At 41.2% G+C, this 20,124-nt stretch overlaps 1 protein-coding gene and 1 long non-coding RNA gene across 5 annotated transcripts in view; one reads left to right on the top strand and one right to left on the bottom strand.

Annotated features, from left to right (window-relative positions):
* LOC140702812 (solute carrier family 9 member C1) overlaps positions 1 to 20,124 on the bottom strand; it is a 127,306-nt gene that overhangs the window by 41,410 nt on the left and 65,772 nt on the right. For all 4 annotated transcript variants that reach the window (XM_078381969.1, XM_078381971.1, XM_078381972.1 and 1 more), the window contains exons 21-25: positions 16,303 to 16,401; positions 11,367 to 11,534; positions 4,409 to 4,546; positions 1,917 to 2,102; positions 148 to 265 (exon numbers count right to left, since the gene is read on the bottom strand). In XM_078381969.1, coding sequence (XP_078238095.1) covers positions 148 to 265; positions 1,917 to 2,102; positions 4,409 to 4,546; positions 11,367 to 11,534; positions 16,303 to 16,401 — 709 coding nt within the window. The remainder of the gene's footprint in view (positions 1 to 147; positions 266 to 1,916; positions 2,103 to 4,408; positions 4,547 to 11,366; positions 11,535 to 16,302; positions 16,402 to 20,124) is intronic.
* LOC140702871 (uncharacterized) lies at positions 11,895 to 14,083 on the top strand. Its single transcript, XR_012082145.2, has 2 exons — positions 11,895 to 12,447; positions 12,911 to 14,083. It is a non-coding gene; the product is annotated as an uncharacterized LOC140702871 (long non-coding RNA).

Below are 20,124 nucleotides of genomic sequence, written 5' to 3'. Positions count from 1 at the left end.
CCAAAGGTAAAAGTATAGAATATGCATATGATTTATAAGAAATGTAAAGTTGTTTTTTGTTTGCTGCTAATAAGGCACTGTAAAATACTACACAGCCATAAATTTCTATAACTTCTCTGGAATTAGAGTTTCTATGTAATTTCTCACCGTGCCCCTGTTTTGAATGATCCTGGCACGGAGGGCTGCACGTTCCAGAGACTATCCCAGGACTTCGATGGGTAGAGAATAGAAGTAGGAGTTTAGTTGTTGAAGCATTGCCTTGGACCTGGAATATGACCATAGTAAAAATTAGTCCATGTATATCTGGGGAAATTATTATTATTATTATTATTATTATTATTATTATTATTATTATTATTATTATTATTATTATTATTATTATTATTATTATTATTATTATTATTATTATTATTATTATTATTATTATTATTATCATCATCATCATCATCATCATCATCATCATCATCATCATCATCATCATCATCATTGCCCGTAGCTCCCAACCCCACAAAGCCTTTGGCCATCCTTTGCTTTTATTTATTGTTTTGACCACTTTGGTCATCCAACTTCCACCAATTTAAAACATAAGTACAAATAATAATAGATACACAAACATAGTGCCAGCTGACCAGATACAATGCTAGCAGATTTAAAAGTACAGAAACAAATATTCATGGTCTCCAAAATGCTGGGTTAAAAACAAAATACAAAAAGATTAAATGTAATTTCACTATTAAAAACTAAGTCATTTCATGTGGGTCTTCAGATGAGGTAATTAAAACTGTGATATCGTTTCTGTTGGATTTCCCCCCTTAAAATACTGATGTGTCTCAAAAATGCTGGCTGTATGTCTATTGAATTGAATTTTGTTCAATTTTTAGCCAAACATTGAGTTAATGCACAAAACCAATCACAAATCAACAAAACTGCATCTTCATAACCATATATAACAAGTTCCAACATGGCTTCTGTCTGTTTTTTTGTTTGTTATACTTTGTATCCCAAAGTGGACTTGACAGCAAGGGCTTTCCTGGCTGGAAGCGTTTGCAAAATTATGGTCTAAATGGGGGAATTTCACTTTCTGATGATCGGTTCCCTGCTTCGGGAACCTATTCTTCACAAAACTATGTTTTTCTAACAGCTGATCGGCGGTTTCAAAATGTCCACCGTCCCTGCTTTGTTGAGGGACGGATTCCTCGTTATACGGGCAGCGAAAATGGCCGCCATATGGAGGCTCTTCACTGGACGGTGAGTTTTTACCCCATTGGAACGCATTGAATGGGTTTCAATGTGTTTCAATGGGGTTTTTAATTTCGCTTTACGATGTTTTCGCTTAATGGCGATTTTCCTGGAACGGATTATCGTCATTAAGCGAGGCACCACTGTATTTGACTTAAGCAAACCTGCAAAACAGAAACAAAACAAAACAAAAAACTCCAGCTAAGAGGAGAAGGGCTAAGAGTCATTTCCTTAAGATTTTTAAGAGCTGTTTTTGGATAGAGCTGATTTCCAAAGTGGGTTTGCGGCAGTTTGCCAGCATGAGAAGTTTCAATTTAGCAGTAATCTATTAAAGCAAAGAGGAGAAAAGACCTATCAGAAGAGAACATTTTATAGGTTTTAAACAGTTTCTTCATGGTTTCTGAAATATTTCTGGTATATTTCTTTAAAAGGTGCTTATTTCTTGAAAGAGAAAAGAAATGAGATTTTACGATGTTTAGAATGAGTATGGAGAGAAAGCTCAGTCCCATTTGGATTCAAGAGGCACAAGGGCACCAAAGAGCAGTAAAGAGGGGAGGAGCGAAGACTCGGTCTTCACAATCCCATCAGGGAACCTACCAATTTGCAGGATTTGTGCTCTCTCCCTTCCGGTGCTGAAGCTGTGCTACGGACTAAATGACGACACCAATTCTCCTTACCTGGTGGCATGTTTTCGGTAGAATACAGGGTGCGTAGTAACACTGCCCCTGTTGACAATCTTGTACGGCTCCATAGACAAGAACGACAACATCCATCAGTGGATCATAAATGTCACATTTTTCGTAGTTTGGGACATCCATCAGATATATGTTAGAATAGTGAGCACACAGCTTGTATGTCCAATCCTGCAAGACAAAACCACGGAATTTCATCTATGTAATCAGTTATACCAATTGCAGTATGAAAACACTGATCCGTGATTCATTTTCTTAAGAAAAGAAGCTTAGAAAATAGTGAAAAGGAACTGTATATCTTCGTTTATTCAAAGTCTCATATTTTCAAATTCTATAATTTATGTTCAGCATTTAAATTCAGAAGCTCAGTATTTTCCATTCTAAGGACGACACACAACATTATCTTGACCTAGGAAAGATTTTTTTAAAAAAAATCTGGTTATGTTTTGATGCTTACTTTTTCATATTTTCACACGTGACAATACAAGACTTTCGTAAATGATGACACAGTATTCTTTTATCTTTATTAGTAATTTCTTTGGCCAGTTTTCCTAAGAAAGTAAGTTATAGGTCTAAATATTCAGTACAAGCAGACTGTTAAAATTTCTGAACATATTCTGCCCACTTAAATTATATTCTCTGACATTTTCTTAAGTCTTCTCTTCACAAAGTATTACAAACAGAAACCATTTGCAATTTGAATGTAATCAAGTCTTTACAAACTACCGTAACTCACCTAATTCACCTCATACCACCAGACTCAACATGGACATCTGCCATTAATTTTGAAGACTCTAACCTGCAGTTTTTTCTGCACTGTCCAAGAAAGATGATTCCCAGCCGGATGAAGTAGGATTTTATCCATGAAAGCTTGCAATTTGTATGATTTTTAGTGCTTCAATAAAGGTATCACTTTATTCTTGCATTTGAGGAATTTAGTCAAATTTCAATCACAACTACAACACTACTTTAATGCACATCCATTTGAATGTGTAACAACCGTTTACCCAAATTATTTGCTTATAAATCCCACCTTTATATGATTTAGAATTATCATTCCTTTTTCAGTACTGAAGAAAAAAAGCATGCATATTTTTCTATCTTCCATATATAGCACCGGCATGTCAATTTTAAGCATTTGTGGGAGAGCCTTTGGAAGCAGCTAAACATGTATGCAGGAGGAAAAACAATCTCTTCAGCTCTGGAACATTCCAGAAATAACTCTATGAAGGCGCAGGACCCAGAGGTGTACGTCACGGAGAGCACAAAGAAGAAGCAGTGATTTCATTTGGGGCAGTGATTGCCCCCAGACTATGGAATGCTCTCCCGACTGAGATTCGTCTGGCGCCGACACTGATGACATTTCGGCGCCAGGTCAAAACCTTCCTGTTCCAAATGGCTTTTTAACTGAAATAATATCAGCTGTAGGTCTGATGGCAATTTTTAGAATATATATTTTAATTGCATTTTAATTATTTTGCCCTTTTATTTTGCCTTTTTATTGTATTTTAAATGCTGTAAGCCGCCCAGAGACCTTCGGGTAGTGTGGGCGGCATATAAGTTAAATGAATAAATAAATGAATAAATAAATAAATTTCCTTCTACCTGACAGATGGGAGATCTGGGGTTTTTTTTGTTAGTGCTACAATAGCAGAATTGTGTTGATGGTAAGCAAATACAGTGGTGCCTCGCTTAGCGAGTGCACCGTATAACGACGAAATCGCATAGCGATCTCTTTTTTGATTGCTAATGTGATCGCTTACCAATGGCCTCTATGCCCAAAACTCGCATTGCGAAGATCGGTAAGCGCTTACCGAGGGCGCGAAAATGGCGGCGCTATGAGGAAACTTCGCTTAACAGTGGGTATAGAAGCCATTGGAATGCATTAAACTAAGTTTAATGCGTTCCAATGGCATTTTGCGTCCTGTTTAGCGATGTTTCCTCATAGCGACGGTTAATCTGGAACAGATTAACCTCGCTATGCGGGGCACCACTGTAATGAATTAATTCAGTTTCTTGTCCTCAACCTGTTTCAGTATTGTAAATTGATTCCAACCATTTCTTCTAACCCGCTCTGACCATTCTGGAGCCCTAATGAGCAACCATTGTTTATCAACACACAAGGATACTCTCATCTCTTCGTTTCATGCATACATCTAAATATTATCTGCTATCCCTCTATTTAAATCCATATTCCATTTTCAGTTATATTCTTACGTGTATATATAGTTTCAACATCTTATCATTTGTTTACCTGCAGCCATAAATTATTGGCTCACATTTGTGTTTCTTTTCTCAAGCTCTCAATTTCTCTTCAACCAAATGCCCTAACGGAATGACTTAAACGGAATCATTTACTCTTTTTTTTTAACAATTTCCAAAGAAGTAGCTGGGTTAGTCTGTCTCAGCACGTTGTCAAAAGTAAAGGTGAACTGAATTCCCACCAATATGTAGGTCAAAAACTGAATCCTACCCACCTGGTTCGGAAGGGCTTCCTTAAGTGTTTTGATTCCAACATCAACTGCAATTTTCAGCCATATTTTTTCTTCTAAGCTGGGCGGTTCTAAAAATGCATCAAAAGCTTCCAGCAAATCATTCAATGGGATAAAACATGTCTAGGAAAAAAAAGCAAAGACATGCAAAATAATAAACTCCTATTAACATTTATTATAGTACAGTGGTGCCTCGCTTAATGAGTGCACCGTATAGCGATGTTTCCGTATAGCGATCCCGAAGTACCCGATCTTCGCAATGGGGAAAACCCGCATTGCGAAGATCGGGTATTGCGACGGCCATTTTGGAGCCACCAAACAGCTGATCGGCGGTTCCAAAATGGCCGCCAGAAGCCCGGAAATGGCTGCCGGCAGCCGTTTTCGCGCCCTGCCCTCGCTTAGCGAAGGCGCGAAAATGGCTGCCGGCACCTGGAATCCTCGCTGAACGGGTAAGTAACAAAGGTATTGGAACGCATTAAATGAAGTTTAATGCGTTCCAATACATTTCCCCTACCCGTTTAGCGATGATTCCGTATAGCGAAGTTAATCCGGAACAGATTAACCTCGCTATACGGGGCACCACTGTACTGTGTTAGCGTATTTTTCAACATTACGAATTACACAAAAGTTGCTAAATTCTGCAAAAGAAGTGGTGAAATTTTCAGTGCCACTCAATTTTTTTTGTATGCTTCATTTAAAGTGTATAGTACCTGAGGAAAAAGATACACGTCTGTCTTTCAACTTAATTTACAAGTGATTGTGATGAGATGGGATATGTGATTAAAATCTTGTATTGAATATGGGTTTTGTAATTAAGAAATGTGCAAGAGAGGTTCCATCTTGTTTCTCTGCATAAAGGATCTTTGCTATGCTGACAGGGTGTTTGCTAGTGACAGTTGGGAAAATACTTTGGTGCGAGCAGGAGAAAGAAACTTTGTGATAAGATAGATGGGTATTGTTGTGACTCGTGGCCAAACCACAGAAACCCAAATAATATCTGTTACCCATGAGAAAGAAGGTCAGGTGGTACAATAGGACTGTTTGGCTAACCACGGATTTTTTTGGATGACATCATGGGAAGGAGCAGATAAGGACTTACCAGTTACTCTTGAAAAAGGAACTTTTACCTATGGACAATGGCATTCGTGACTCACTCTAATGTCTCTCATGGCCTACTCGTATGGATTACTCATACACACACACAGGGAATATTCTTGTCTCTTTCATGGACTATTTCTATGGACTATTCCTATGGACTATTCTCGTGGATTATTTCTAGGACAATGGGATATTTTCTTTTACAGGATTTTTCCTTTTGTACAGGATTTTCATTTACAGGATAATGAAGGACTCTGGACTTTTTCTTGCCTGATTGGATTATTTTGTTTTTCCTGGTGGATTACCTTATTGGAAGTGTTTTTATTCTTTTTCTTGACTTTTTGAATTATTTTAATGTCTTTGGACACTTATATATTTTTCATGTTTTCTTTGCCTCACTACGGCTTTGTAATTAACCAGCATAATGCTTATTCGTTTGCTTTTGCATAATTTGACTTTTTTCTTTAAGGAACTTACTTTTTCTTGAATAAAATAATGATTATAAAAATCAATTGGTTCCCTGAACAGTAAACTTGTCATAGGTCATCTGATGGTGCTTGCCTCGGCCTTGCATACTTAAGGAGTCCTGCCTGTGGTGCATAGTAAGTCTAATGACTACAAAGCCCACATGGTTTTCTATCAGTAATTTTCAAAGGGTGTTCTTATTAGGGCAGGCCTGTAAGATGGAGAGTTGTACACGCCTAGCTGAGCTCTGGGACTCTCTCAGCACATTTTAGGGTGTCCAATCTCCTGATTACTCTCTGTCCGACCGGTCAAGCATCCTTTCGGGGAGCGGATCGCTGACAGTGATAAACATTTCTTTCATGCTGGGGACAGTTTCACCTGCGGATTTGTGCTGCAGTAGCTGTGGAAAGACTCCAAAGAGAAAAGCAAGATGATACAACTGGAATGGAGGAGAATGGTATAAAATAAAAATTCTGGAAGGTCAGCAGAAGGCTTTAAAAACAGGATGGGAAATGGATTTGGGGCAAGAATTAAAAGAAGAAGTATGGGAGAATATATGGAGGTAAGAGCATGTTTAAAAATATGCCAGTAGGAATAAAGGACCCCTTCATAGATTGCAGCCTTGTTGTGGCGAAGGGGCTTGAGTAACTCAGAGAAGCTATGGGCTATGCTGTGCAGGGACACCCAAGACGGACAGGACACAATGGAGAGTTCCGACTAAACGCAATCCACCTGGAGTAGGAAATGGCAATGCCACTCTAGTATCTTTGCCAAGAAAACCCCATGAACAGAAACAAAAGGCTTAAAGATATGACGCTGGAAGATGGGACCCTCAGGTTGGAAGGCGTCCAACTTGCTACTGAGGAAGAGCGGAGGACAAGTACAAGTAGCTCCAGAGCTAATGCAGTGGTTGTGCCAAAGCCGAAAGGACGCTCAGCTGTGGACATGCCTGGAAGTGAAAGGGAGGTTCGATGCTGCAAAGAGAAATACTGCATAGGAAACTGGAATGTAAGATCTATGAACCTTGGGAAGCTGGAGGTGGTCAAGCAGGAGATAGCAAGAATAAACATCGACATCCTGGGCATCAGTGAATTAAAATGGACAGGAATGGGCGAATTCAGCTCAGATGATTAACATATCTACTATTGTGGGCAAGAATCCTGTAGAAGGAATGGACTGGCCCTCATAGTCAACAAAAGAGTGGGAAAAGCTGTGATGGGATACAATCTCAAAAATGATAGAATTATGTCAATACGAATCCAAGCCAGACCTTTCAACATCACAATAATCCAAATTTATGCACCAACCACCATTGCGGAGGAGACTGAAATTGAACAATTTTATGAAGATTTACAACACCTTCTACAACTGACACCAAGGAAAGATGTTCTTCTCATTCTAGGGGACTGGAATGCTAAAGTAGGGAGCCAAGAGATAAAAGGAACAACAGGGAAGTTTGGCCTTGGAGTTCAGAACGAAGCAGAGCAAAGGCTAAAAGAGTTTTGTCAAGAGAATAAGGTGGTCATCACAAACACTCTTTTCCAACAACACAAGAGGCGACTTTATACATGGAAATCACCAGATGGGCAATATCAAAATCAGATTGATTATATTCTCTGCAGCCGAAGATGGAGAAGCTCTATACAGTCAGCAAAAACAAGACCTGGAGCTGACTGCGGTTCTGATCATCAGCTTCTCATAGCAAAATTCAAGCTTAAACTGAAGAGAGTAAGAAAAACCACTGGGCCACTCAGGTATAATTTAAACCAAATCCCACAGTAGAAGTGAAGAACAGATTTAAGGAACTAGATTTGGTGGACAGAGTGCCTGAAGAACTTTGGATAGAGGCTCGTAACACTTTACAGGAGGCAGCAACAAAAACCATCCCAAAGAAAAGGAAATGCAAGAAAGCAAAGTGGATGTCCAACGAGGCCTTAGAAATAGCAGAGAGGAGAAGAGAAACAAAATGCAAGGGAGATAGGGAAAGCTACAGAAAATTGAATGCAGACTTCCAAAGATTAGCAAGGAGAGACAAGAGGGCCTTCTTAAATGACCAATACAAGGAAATAGAGGAAAATAACAGAAAAGGAAAAACCAGAGATCTGCTCAGGAAAATTGGAGATATTAGAGGAAAATTTTGTGCAAAGATAGACATGATAAAAGACAAAAATGTAAGGGACCTCACAGAAGCAGAAGACATCAAGAAGAGGTGGCAAGAATACACAGAGGAATTATATCAGAAAGTTTTGGATATCCCGGACAACCCAGACAATATAGTTGCTGACCTTGAGCCAGACATCCTGGAGAGTGAGGTCAAGTGGGCCTTAGAAAGCCTGGCTAACAACAAGGCCAGTGGAGGTGATGGCATTCCAGTCGAACTATTTAAAATCTTAAAAGATGATGCTGTTAAGGTGCTACATTCAATATGCCAGCAAGTTTGGAAAACTCAACAGTGGCCAGTGGATTGGAAAAGATCAGTCTACATCCCAATCCCAAAGATGGGCAGTGCCAAAGAATGCTCCAACTACTGTACAATTGCACTCATTTCACACACTAGCAAGGTTAAGCTCAAAATTCTCCACGGTAGGCTTCAGCAATATGTGGACCGAGAACTCCCAGAAGTACAAGCTGGATTGCGAAGGGCCAGAGGAACTAGAGACCAAATTGCTAACATGCACTGGATTAGGGAAAAAGCCAGAGAGTTCCAGAAAAAAATATCTACTTCTACTTCATTAACTATGCAAAAGCCTTTGACTGTGTGGACCACAACAAGCAATGGCAAGTCCTTAAAGAAATGGGAGTGCCTTACCACCTTGTCTATCTCCTGAGAAACCTATATGTGGGACAGGAAGCAACAGTTAGAACTGGATACGGAACAAGTGATTGGTTCAAAATTGGGAAAGGAGTACGACAAGGCTGTATATTGTCTCCCTGCTTATTTAACTTATATGCAGAATACATCACGCGGAAGGCTGGACTGGAGGAATCCCAAGCCGGAATCAAGACTGCCGGAAGAAATATCAACAACGTCCGAAATGCAGATGATACCACTCTGATGGCAGAAAGTGAGGAGGAATTAAAGAACCTTGTAATGAGGGTGAAAAAAGAGAGTGCAAAAAACGGCCTGAAACTCAACATCAAAAAAAACTAAGATCATGGCCACTGGTCCCATCACCTCCTAGGAAACAGAAGGGGAAGATATGGAGGCAGTGACAGATTTTACTTTCTTGGGCTCCATGATCACTGCAGATGGAGACATCAGCCACGAAATTAAAAGATGCCAGCTTCTTGGGAGGAAAGCGATGGCACACCTTGACAGCATCTTAAAGAGCAGAGACATCACCTTGCCAACAAAAGTCCGAATAGTCAAAGCTATGGTTTTTCCTGTCATGACGTATGGAAGTCAGAGCTGGACCATAAAGAAAGCAGACCGCTGAAGAATTGATGCCTTTGAATTGTGGTGCTGGAGGACGCTCTTGAGAGTCCCCTGGACTGCAAGGAGAACAAACCTATCAATTCTAAAGGAAATCAACCCTGAGTGCTCACTGGAAGGACAGATCCTGAAGATGAGGCTCCAGTACTTTGGCCATCTCATGAGAAGAGAATACTCCCTGGAAAAGACTTTGATGTTAGGAAAGTGTGAAGGAAAGAGGAGAAGGGGACGACCGAGGATGAGATGGCTGGACAGTGTCTGCGAAGCAACCAACATGAATTTGACACAACTCTGGGAGACCGTGGAAGACAGGAGGGCCTGGCGTGCTCTGATCGATGGGGTCACGAAGAGTTGGACATGACTAAATGACTAAACGATTGAAGGAATAAAGGAAAACTACTGGAGGTAGTATTTCACACAGCTGAAATTATATTGTATAGCGAATACAGTAAATACTCCAAACTATGTTGGAGATGCAATCAAATTATGGGACCATTTGTGGTGGAAATGTGGAATGGTGTTTACATTTTGGAAACTAGCTTTTAATGAGAATAAAGATAAATGTAATACTAGATTAAATATAAAAGCCTGCCCTAAAGTTGCATTATTATTATTATCTCCTAGATGATGCACAATGTAGTTGAAGAAAGAATTAATCTCCATTTTATTAACAGTAGCAAGATTAATGATAGCAACAAATGGAAAGTAAACTATGATTTTCAAATAACTGAATGATATAATGAGGTTTGGAATATAACAATGACAGGTTAACATGTGATATTCAGCTAAAGAAAAATTGCTGAATAAGGATATATTTAACGACATAAGGGGAAATTTTACAGAGTTTGTCTTGATAAAAAGGGAAAGTTAAATTACCTACACAAGGAGCATTACAATTTGCGAGGAGAAGGGGGGCATTGAATAATGATTATATCAGAACTATCCATATTGGTCCCAGTGTTGGGGTGCTCTGAGTTTTATTTTTTATTTTGGGTAAATGTCGATTGTTGTATTTTTGTTTTATTTTTGTTTTATATGTTACGTATTAAAATATATATTTTTGAAACGTTGCTGACGGAACAATCTCAGGACATGCCATCTAATGGAAGAGCTTTTCCACACTGGGCATGTTGTTGTTGTTTTTTCTTCTGCTACTGAATGTGAAGTGAGTCCTGGACCTTTTGTGCACGGCAGGAAAGGAAGCTGAACACATTCCATATGTGTTGCCTCCGATGGATTTTTGATATCTCCTGGCAGGACAAAGTTCCAAATAGAGTAGTCCTAGAATGAGCTGGAATTTGTAGCATATATACATTACTGAAACAGCGATGTCTACGTTGGCTTGGGCATGTCGTGAGAATGGCTGATGGTTGGATTCCAAAGGATCTCCTGTACAGAGAATTAGTGCAGGGAAGTCGCCCCAGAGGGAGACCACAGCTGCGATACAAGGACATCTGCAAGTGGGATCTGAAGGTCTTAGGAATGGACCTCAACAGATGGGAAACCCTGACATCTGAGCATTCAGCCTGGAGGCAGGCAGTGCATCACGATCTCTCCCAATTTGAAGAGACCCTTGTCCAGCAGGCTGAGGCAAAGAGGAAGTAACAAAAGCAGCAAAATCATTGAGCTGGACAGGGGACAGATTGGATTTGTCTTCAGTGTGGAAGGGACTATCACTCTCAAATTGGCCTCTTCAGCCACACTAGACACTGCTCCAAGTCCTCCATACAGAGCTCGTTATCATAGTCTTTCGAGACTGAAGGATGCCTAACGAACAGTAGTACACAAATGTAGTCCCATTCTTATGTCTGGGGACTTGTCTGCAAAAAACTCAAGATAAAAACATACGGAGAATTTCATTTCAGCCCTGGCTGAAATCTATGGTCATTGGAATTACAGTTTCAAATCCAGGTCATGAATGGGTTGGGGGGGGGGCTCTTTTCCCACCTGCACAGCCGTCTCACAGGTAACACTGTATTCCATATCTTGCCGGGTTAGGCAGTTCACCTCTCCTATGATGGCCCCAGTGGCCAGGTAGTCTGTATAGGGAGTGGCTGCCAGACGTTCCTCCATCTCTTCGTTGTAAACTCCATAACGAGGTGCAGAACCAGAAAGCTAGAAAACAAAGAACACAAATAGTGATTCTGAGTAAAGAAATGAACACTCGATTTTGCTCACAGGTGACCACCAGCGGTCCCCAACAATTTTCGGTCCGCGGACCGTTTGGGGTCTGTGTGCTCCATTGGGAGACTGGTCACCCCCCACACACGCTTATTGGTGGGCGTGTCATGCTTGCTGGGGGGGTGTGGCGTTCATGCTAACGCTTCCCCCAGCACCCCTTCCCTATGGGGAAGTTGCCGTGGGGCAGCCAGCCCGGGGAGTGCCCCGACGCATGGCTTTGATTCTTTGCTCACTCGCTCCCCACCCTCCCTCTCCAGGGATCAGCCGGCTAACGAGCAGCCGCTCTCCCTCCCCCCCACCCTTTCCTGCCTGTGTCCTCCTTCATATGCAAGAAGCTGGGACGTGGAGCTACTTGCGTGGGGGGACAGCAGGAGAGACGGCAATAGCCGAAGCCAGAAGGGGGGAGAGAGATGGAGCAACTTTGCAACTCTTTTTTTTTTTTTTTGGACTTATATACCGCCCCATAGCGCTACAAGCACTCTCCGGGTGGTTTACAATTTAATTATACAGGCTACACATTGCCCCCCCCCAGCAAGCTGGGTACTCATTTTACTGACCTCGGAAGGATAGAAGGCTGAGTCAACCTTGAGCTGGCTACCTGGGATTTGAACCCCAGGTCGTGAGCACAGTTTTAGGTGCAGTACAGCGTTTTAACCACTGCGCCACGAGGCTCTTACCTCCCAGAAGCAACACTTCCTCCTCACACCCAGCCAGCCTGTCTGCAAAGTTGCTCCATCTCTCTCCCCCTTTCTGGCTTCGGCTATTGCTGTCTCTCCTGCTATTTCCCCCCCCCCCCACAAGTAGCTCCACGTCCCGGCTTCTTGCAGATGAAGGAGGACACAGGCAGGTAAGGGTGGGGGGAGGGAGAGCGGCTGCTTGTTAGCCGGCTGCTCCCTGGAGAGGGAGGGTGGGGAGCGAGCAAGCAAGCAAAGAAGCAAAGGCGTGCATCGGGGCGCTTCCCAGGATGGCTGCCCCACGGCGGCTTCCCCGCAGGGAAAGGGCACTGCTCTCCTGCAAGGGGCACTGGGAAAAGGGTTAGCATGAAGGCCACACACCCACCAGCAAGGGTGACACACACACAAACCATGCGGGGGGGCGGAGATCTGTGTCTGCTGCCCAGTTCCAGCTAACCCACAGACCAGCACCGGGCCGCGGACCGGGGGTTGATGACGCCTGGACTATAAGATAGAACCCACCCAATGTACAATGTTCTTCCGATGACTTTACAACGCATAGTTGACCGGCACCTTTTAAACCACAAAGGTACATGGCCCAGGTTGTCATCCTATATTTACCTCCATGTTCCACAGAATTGAATGGCACGTCCTTTTGAGAAGACATTGATTTCTCTCACACATGGAATGGCTTCAATCTATTTGCTAATCACAACTACAGTAAACCCAATACAGTGCTGCGATCGCAAAAAATCATCGTGAAGCAGATTCATCGTTATAAGAGGTAATCGTAAAGCGGGGCATGACTCTATACTGATTGTTGAATAATAACAAAAACCACAAAATGACTATAATAAAGTTAGACTATATAGAAGAGAAATATATATAGAGAGAGATCTTCGGGTAGTGTGGGTGGCATATAAGTTAAATAAATAAATAAACAAACAAACAAACAAACAAATAAATAAATAAATAAATAAGGCACAGTCAATTCACTGAAAATTGGAAGCCTTTAATAAAATATGCCAATAATATAAATTTTGAGACATGTGGTTCGGAAAACAATTTGGAGCATTTAGATAGTTGGTCGATATTTCTTTAGGATGTGTGACAGGGAATGGTGTAAATGGGCTTTTGAGAATTGTGGGGAATAGCAACTGGTCAACAGTTAAATTATATAACAATGTAAGATGACAGTTTACTATGTTAAGCTTTGTATTTATTGCTTGTAACATGATATATTGTCTTTTCTTTAGAAATAAAATTTTAAAAAATTAAAAAAACCAAACAGAAAAAAATTATAGGGGACTGGAAAGCTGAAGTCGGGAGTCAAGAGATAAAAGGAACAACAGGAAAGTTTGGCCTTGGAGTTCAAAACGAAGCAGGGCAAAGGCTAATAGAGTTTTGTCAAGAGAACAAGCTGGTCATCACAAACCACTCTTTTCCAACAACACAAGAGGTGACTCTACACATGGAAATCACCAGATGGGCAATATCGAAATCAGATTGATTATATTCTTTGCAGCCAAAGATGGAGAAACTCTATACAGTCAGCAAAAACAAGACCTGGAGCTGATTGTGGCTCTGATCATCAGCTTCTTATAGCAAAACTCAAGCTTCAACTGACGAAAGTAGGAAAAACCACTGGGCCACTCAGGTATAATCTAAACCAAATCCCTTATGAATACACAGTGGAAGTAAAGAACAGATTTAAGGAACTCAATTTGGTGGACAGAGTGCCTGAAGAACTATGGATGGAAGCTCGTAACATTGTACAGAAGGCAGCAATAAAAACCACCCCAAAGAAAAGGAAATGCAAGGAAGCAAAATGGCTGTCCAACGAAGCCTTAAAAATAGCAGAGAATGGAAGGGAAACAAAATGCAAAGGAGATAGGGAAAGTTACAGAAAATTGAATACAGAATTCCAAAGAATAGCAAGGAGAGACAAGAGGGCCTTCTTAAATGAACAGTGCAAAGAAATGGATGAAAATTATAGAAAGGGAAAAACCAGAGATCTGTTCAAGAAAATTGGAGATATTAAAGAAACATGTTGTGCAAAGATGGACATGGTAAAGAACAGGAATTTTAGAGACCTCATCGAAGCAGGACATGAAGAAGAGGTGGCAAGAATACACAGAGGAATTATACCAGAAAGATGTGGATGTCCCGGACAACCCAGATAGGGTGGTTGCTGACCTTGAGCCAGACATCCTGGAGAGTGAAGTCCGTGGATCTTAGAAAGCATGGCTAACAACAAGGCTAGGGGAGGTGATCGCATTCTAGTTGAATTGTTAAAAATCTTAAAAGATGATGCTGTTAAGGTACTACACTCAATATGCTGGCAAGTATGGAAAACTCAGCAGAGGGCAGAGGACTGGAAAAGATGGGACAGGAAGCAAAAAGCAAAGCAAAGCATAGCAAAGCATGCTGCTTATATACCGCCCCATAGCACTTCAAGCACTCTCTGGGCGGTTTACAACTTAATTATGCAGGCTACACACTTTATCTGTCTCCTGAGAAAACTATATGTGGGACAGGAAGCAACAGTTAGAACTGGATATAGAACAACTGATTGGTTCAAAATTGGGAAAGGAGTACGACAAGGCTGTATATTGTCACCCTGCTTATTTAATTTATATGCAGAATACATCATGTGAAAGGCCAGACTGAATGAATTCCAACTGAAATTAAGATTGCTGGAAGAAATATGGACAACCTCAGATACGCAGATGATACCACTCCGATGGCAGAAAGTGAGCAGGAATTAAAGAAGCTCTTAGGGTGAAAGAGGAGAGTGCAAAAACTAGTCTGAAGCTGAAAATTTTAAAAAAACCAAGATCATGGCCACTGGTCCCATCACCTCCTGGCAAATCGAAGGGGAAGATATGGAGGCAGTGACAGATTTTACTTTATTGGGCTCTGTGATCACTGCAGATGGAGACAGCAGCCACAAAATTAAAAACTCCTGCTTCTTGGGAGGAAAGCGATGACAAACCTAGACAGCATCTTAAAAAGCAGAGACATCACCTTGCCGACAAAGTTCTGCATAGTCAAAGCTATGGCGTTTCCAGTAGTGATGTATGGAAGTGAGAGCTGGACCATAAAGAGGGCTGTCTGCTGAAGAATTGGTGCTTTTGAATTGTGGTGCTGGAGGAGACTCTTGAGGGTCCTCTGGACTGCAAGGAGAAGAAACCTATCCATTTTGAAGGAAATCAACTCTGAGTGCTCACTGGAAGGACAGATCCTGAAGCTGAGGCTCCAATACTTTGGCCATCCCATGAGAAGAGAAGACTCCCTGGAAAAGGCCCTCACATTGGGAAAGAGTGAAGGCAAGAGGAGAAGGAGACGATAGAGGATGAGATGGTTGGACAGTGTCACTGAAACTACCAACATGAATTTGACCAAATTCCGGGAGGCAGTGGAAGACAGGAGGGCCTGGCATACTCTAGTCCATGGGGTCACAAAGATTCAGACATGACTTAATGACTAAACAACAACAAACTAGATCTACCTGTACACGTGACTGATTACAATCCACAGAGGCGGTAATGTCAAAAAGCAAACAGTCCTTCACCCTTACAGAGGGAATGTTTTTGACTCCAGAACCTTTGATACTTCTTGGAGGTGCTTTAAAAAAGTTGATTCATGAAGAACTGACATAGGCCATATATACTTCACAGCTAGTTATCTGAAGAGCTGACGCTACTACAGAGTAATGCTTCTTCCCAAATGGAGTCTATTATAGAATATCACCACAGTGCCAACTCCACAGGGAATGAATTTGGAGAGCATGGTCAGGTAAAAACTAACAGTCCATATTATGGACAAAAAATGGAAATATTTTTGTGATAGAATAGCAGGAGGAGGAAATAACCAATGAAAAAACTGAAGTATGCTTTAATAAACAACTGCTGAATCATTAGCAATTAAAAGTTACAAGTGGTATGAGATACAACTAGCTGAACCCCATTTTTTGGTGTTCCTTTACACCTCGTCTGTTAATTCGGTCAACTGTAACGAAAGCTTACCTTAACCATCCCGGAGACAATTAAATGGATTCCTTCCGGTAAGTAACCTTCTTCAGATATGACATCTCCATAGTCATAATAAACAATGTATGCTTTTTCCTGGAAATAGAAAATAAATATAACGATGATCGCACCATACAGAATAGATTGTGTGTTGCTTAGTACACACACAGAAGAGGATTTTTAAAAATGTACTTCCATTCCAGATCTAAGATGATGATAATGAAGGTTTTTTAAAGCAGTGGCTGTGAAGCTTCTTTTGAGAGTTCAGTAAGGATGAATTATGGAACGTTTAAAGTACTTTTTTTTTAAAAACTTAGAATGCAGCATGAGGCGATAATAATGCACGCTTTAAAATTTTGTTACCTTTAAAAGGCCAACATAGTCACTGTTATTACTTCAATATTGGGCAGAGAATGCCAAACCAATCCTGAGACATAAAGTTTCGAAATCTCTGCATAAGGAGGGATGTTCACGGGGAAAACATTTTGGGTTTCCTTCAGGGGTGTGTCTCCTTTGCTCTCCGGCCTTTCCGGTTAACGTCCTTTCATTGAAATACAAAAGGGCCTGGCTCTTTCAGATTCTTTCATTTCACATTTCTCTATTCATGTTGCGTCTTGGACTCGTCTAAGAGCTCTAAAGAATCCTCAAACTACCACAAAAGCAGGGATAGCACAGGGATACACACACACATTACACACACACACACACACACACACACACACACACACACACACACACACACACACACACACGTGTCTCCCAAAAACGAAGATGAAGAAGCAAACAAATGAAAGTGACAAAACTATTCTCAGCTCCCCCACAAGAATGACTACAATAGGGGAAGATTTTCTTCCCTCCAACCACTGAGTTAGAATGATGATGATGATGACGACGACGATGGGTCTTTCCTTCTGTAAGTTCATGACCAGTACGCAGCCGAGCAGAGGAGAACAAGTGCCTTGTGGGATTTGAAGAATATAATGCATCCTAAAATAGCGTTTGCCTGTTTTTTTGTAGCCACCTCACACTGTCGTCTCATCTTCAGCTTGTGATCTATGGAGACTCCAAGATCCTTCTCACTCACACTATTGCTTATCCAGATATCCCCCATCTTGCAACAATGGGTTTGGTTTCTTTTTCCTCGGTGCAGTGCTTTGCACGGATCCTTGCTGAATTTCATTCTGTTGTTTCCAGCCCACTGCTCAAGCCTATCTAGATCATTTTGAATTTTGTTTCTCTCTTCCAGGGCATTCGCTATTCCACCCAATTTTGTGTCATCCGCAAATCTGGTTGGCATTCCCTGTATTTCCTGACCCAGGTCATTAATAAAAATATTGAAGAGCACTGGGCCCAGGACTGATTATGCATCCTTCAGTCTTGAGAGACTATGGTAATGTGCTCTATATGGAGGACTTGGAACAGCATCTAGTGTGGCTGAGAAGACCAATTTGAGAGTGACCATCCCTTCCAGACGGAAGACAAATCCAATCTGTCCCCTGTCCAGCTACCTTATTTTGTTGCTTTCGTGACTGCCTCTTTGCCTTGGCCTGCTGGACAAGGGTCTCTTTGAACTGGGAGAGGCCATGATGCACCGCCTGCCTCCAGGCTGAACACTCAGATGTCAGGGTTTCCCATCTGTTGAGGTCGATCCCTCAGGCCTTCAGATCCCACTTGCCAATATCCTTGTATCACAGCTGTGGTCTCCCTCTGGGGCGATTTTCCTGCACTAATTCTCCATACAGGAGATCTTTTGGAATCTGACCATCAGCCATTCTCACAAAATGCCCAATCCAACGCAGATGTCGCTGTTTCAGTAATATAAACATGCTAAAAATCCCAGCTCATTCTAGGACTACTCTATTTGGAACTTTGTCCTGCCAGGTGATAATGCGTCAGAGAGAATGCATATGGAAAGTGTTCAGCTTCCTCTCCTGCCCTGCACAGAGGGTCCAGGACTCACTGTAGTACATGAGTATGCTCAGGACAGAGGCTCTGTAGACCTGGGTCTTGGTATATGCCCTCAGCTTCTTATTAAATCATACTCTCTTTTTGAGTCTAGAGAACATGGTAGTTGCTTTCCCAATGTGTTTATCCAGCTTGACATCTAGGGAGAGAGTGTCAGAGATCATTGAGCCAAGGTACACAAAGTCATGAACAACATCCAATTCTTGCATGGAGATAGTAATAGAGGGAGGTGAGTCCACGCCCTGGCCCATGACTTCTGTCTTCTTCAGGCTGATTGTTAGTCCAAAGTCTTGGCAGGTCTTGCTAAAATGATTAGTGAGTTGTTGAAGGTCTTCAGCAGAGTGGGCAACAATGGCTGCATCATTGGCAAAGAGGAAGTCCCGCGTGCATTTCAGCTGGACTTTGATCTTCGCTCTCAATCTAGAGAGATTAAAGAGCTTTCCAACTGATTTAGTCCGGAGATAGACACCTTCTGTTGCAGCTCCAAAGGCGTGCTTCAGCATGACAGCAAAAAAGATCCCAAAAAGAGTTGGTGCGAGGATACAGCCCTGTTTCACTCCACTTCGGATGTCAAAGGGATCTGAGGTTGAGCCATCAAAAACTACAGTGCCCTTCTTTCCCTCATGAAAGGACCTGATGAGGTTAAGGAGTCAAGGTGGACATCCAAACTTGGGAAGTATTTCCACGCTCAATGGTGGAGAACCCACAGCCCTTTTGACAGAAACATACCAACATGGCAACATTCCCGTTTGAATTTTTTTTTAATTAAGAAAGTTGAACAACAGCTGCTGGTGGTGGTGGGACTGTACGCCAGATGTAAAGGAAATGAATCTGCTTCGTAGCACACACTCTATGGAATGTTGGTTGTACTGGGTGATGAAATGCAGGACACATATAGTAGTGGCCTTCCTGCAGGCTGGATTTGATGTGGAAAGAGCACGGAGGGAGACAAAAGAATCAGTAATGGCTGTGCATCGTCTGAACTCCCAATAAAGCATCAAAACTCGCGAGGATATATTTTGCTGGTGTGACAGCAGCCTTAACTGTAACCTACTATGATAAAGTCACAACTTTACATTGTTGCTTCCTAATAGAGAGACTCTGAAATCCTCAAGCAAAAGGACTTTCATCAAAGGAAGATATAATGATAAAAAGCAGATACAAGTATTTATGTTAATTTTGAACTAAAATACCGACATATTAATGTAAGCTGAAAACACCAAGGACAAATGAGACATTAAATACAAATGTGCAGAACATTTTCTTTTTTAAAAAATTAATTCTTGGAAATCTGCATTTTTAAAAAAGATGCAGCACCTTCTTTTTTATTATTAAAAGAATACAAAATACACCTACTACTACAGGAAAAAAAACTATAAAATACAAAACAAAACAGTACATTTACCCATGTGCACCCATCACCTTCAGGACTAGCATTACACTTCATTCCATCCATTTTCACTCCAAAATTCCATTGTTTCTTCCCTCGGTGTAAACCCCCTCCCTCTCCGAAATACATGTTCTAAAAATACATTCCATATTTTCTTAAAATCATTATTTTTCATTTGGCCTTTACTTATTTTCATATCACATGTCAGTTTATCATTAATAGCCATGTCCCATAATTCTCTAAACCATTCCTCCAGGTTAAATTGATTTTCATTTCTCCAATTCCTTGCCATAATTACCCTTGCTGCCGTAATCATTATTACTATTAAATCCTTATTTTCTTTCGCCAGTTGATCTTTCATCATATTCAATAAAGCTATTATTGGAGACACTGGAATATTCAATCCAATTATTTCAGATATTTCTTTAAATATTAATTTCCATTCTTTCTTTCTTTTTTCACAT

Source organism: Pogona vitticeps, chromosome 15 (genome assembly GCF_051106095.1).
Source record: "Pogona vitticeps strain Pit_001003342236 chromosome 15, PviZW2.1, whole genome shotgun sequence".
Lineage (NCBI taxonomy): Eukaryota > Metazoa > Chordata > Lepidosauria > Squamata > Agamidae > Pogona > Pogona vitticeps.
Note: the sequence above shows the minus strand (reverse complement) of the source record. Positions and strands in the feature narration are given on the sequence as shown.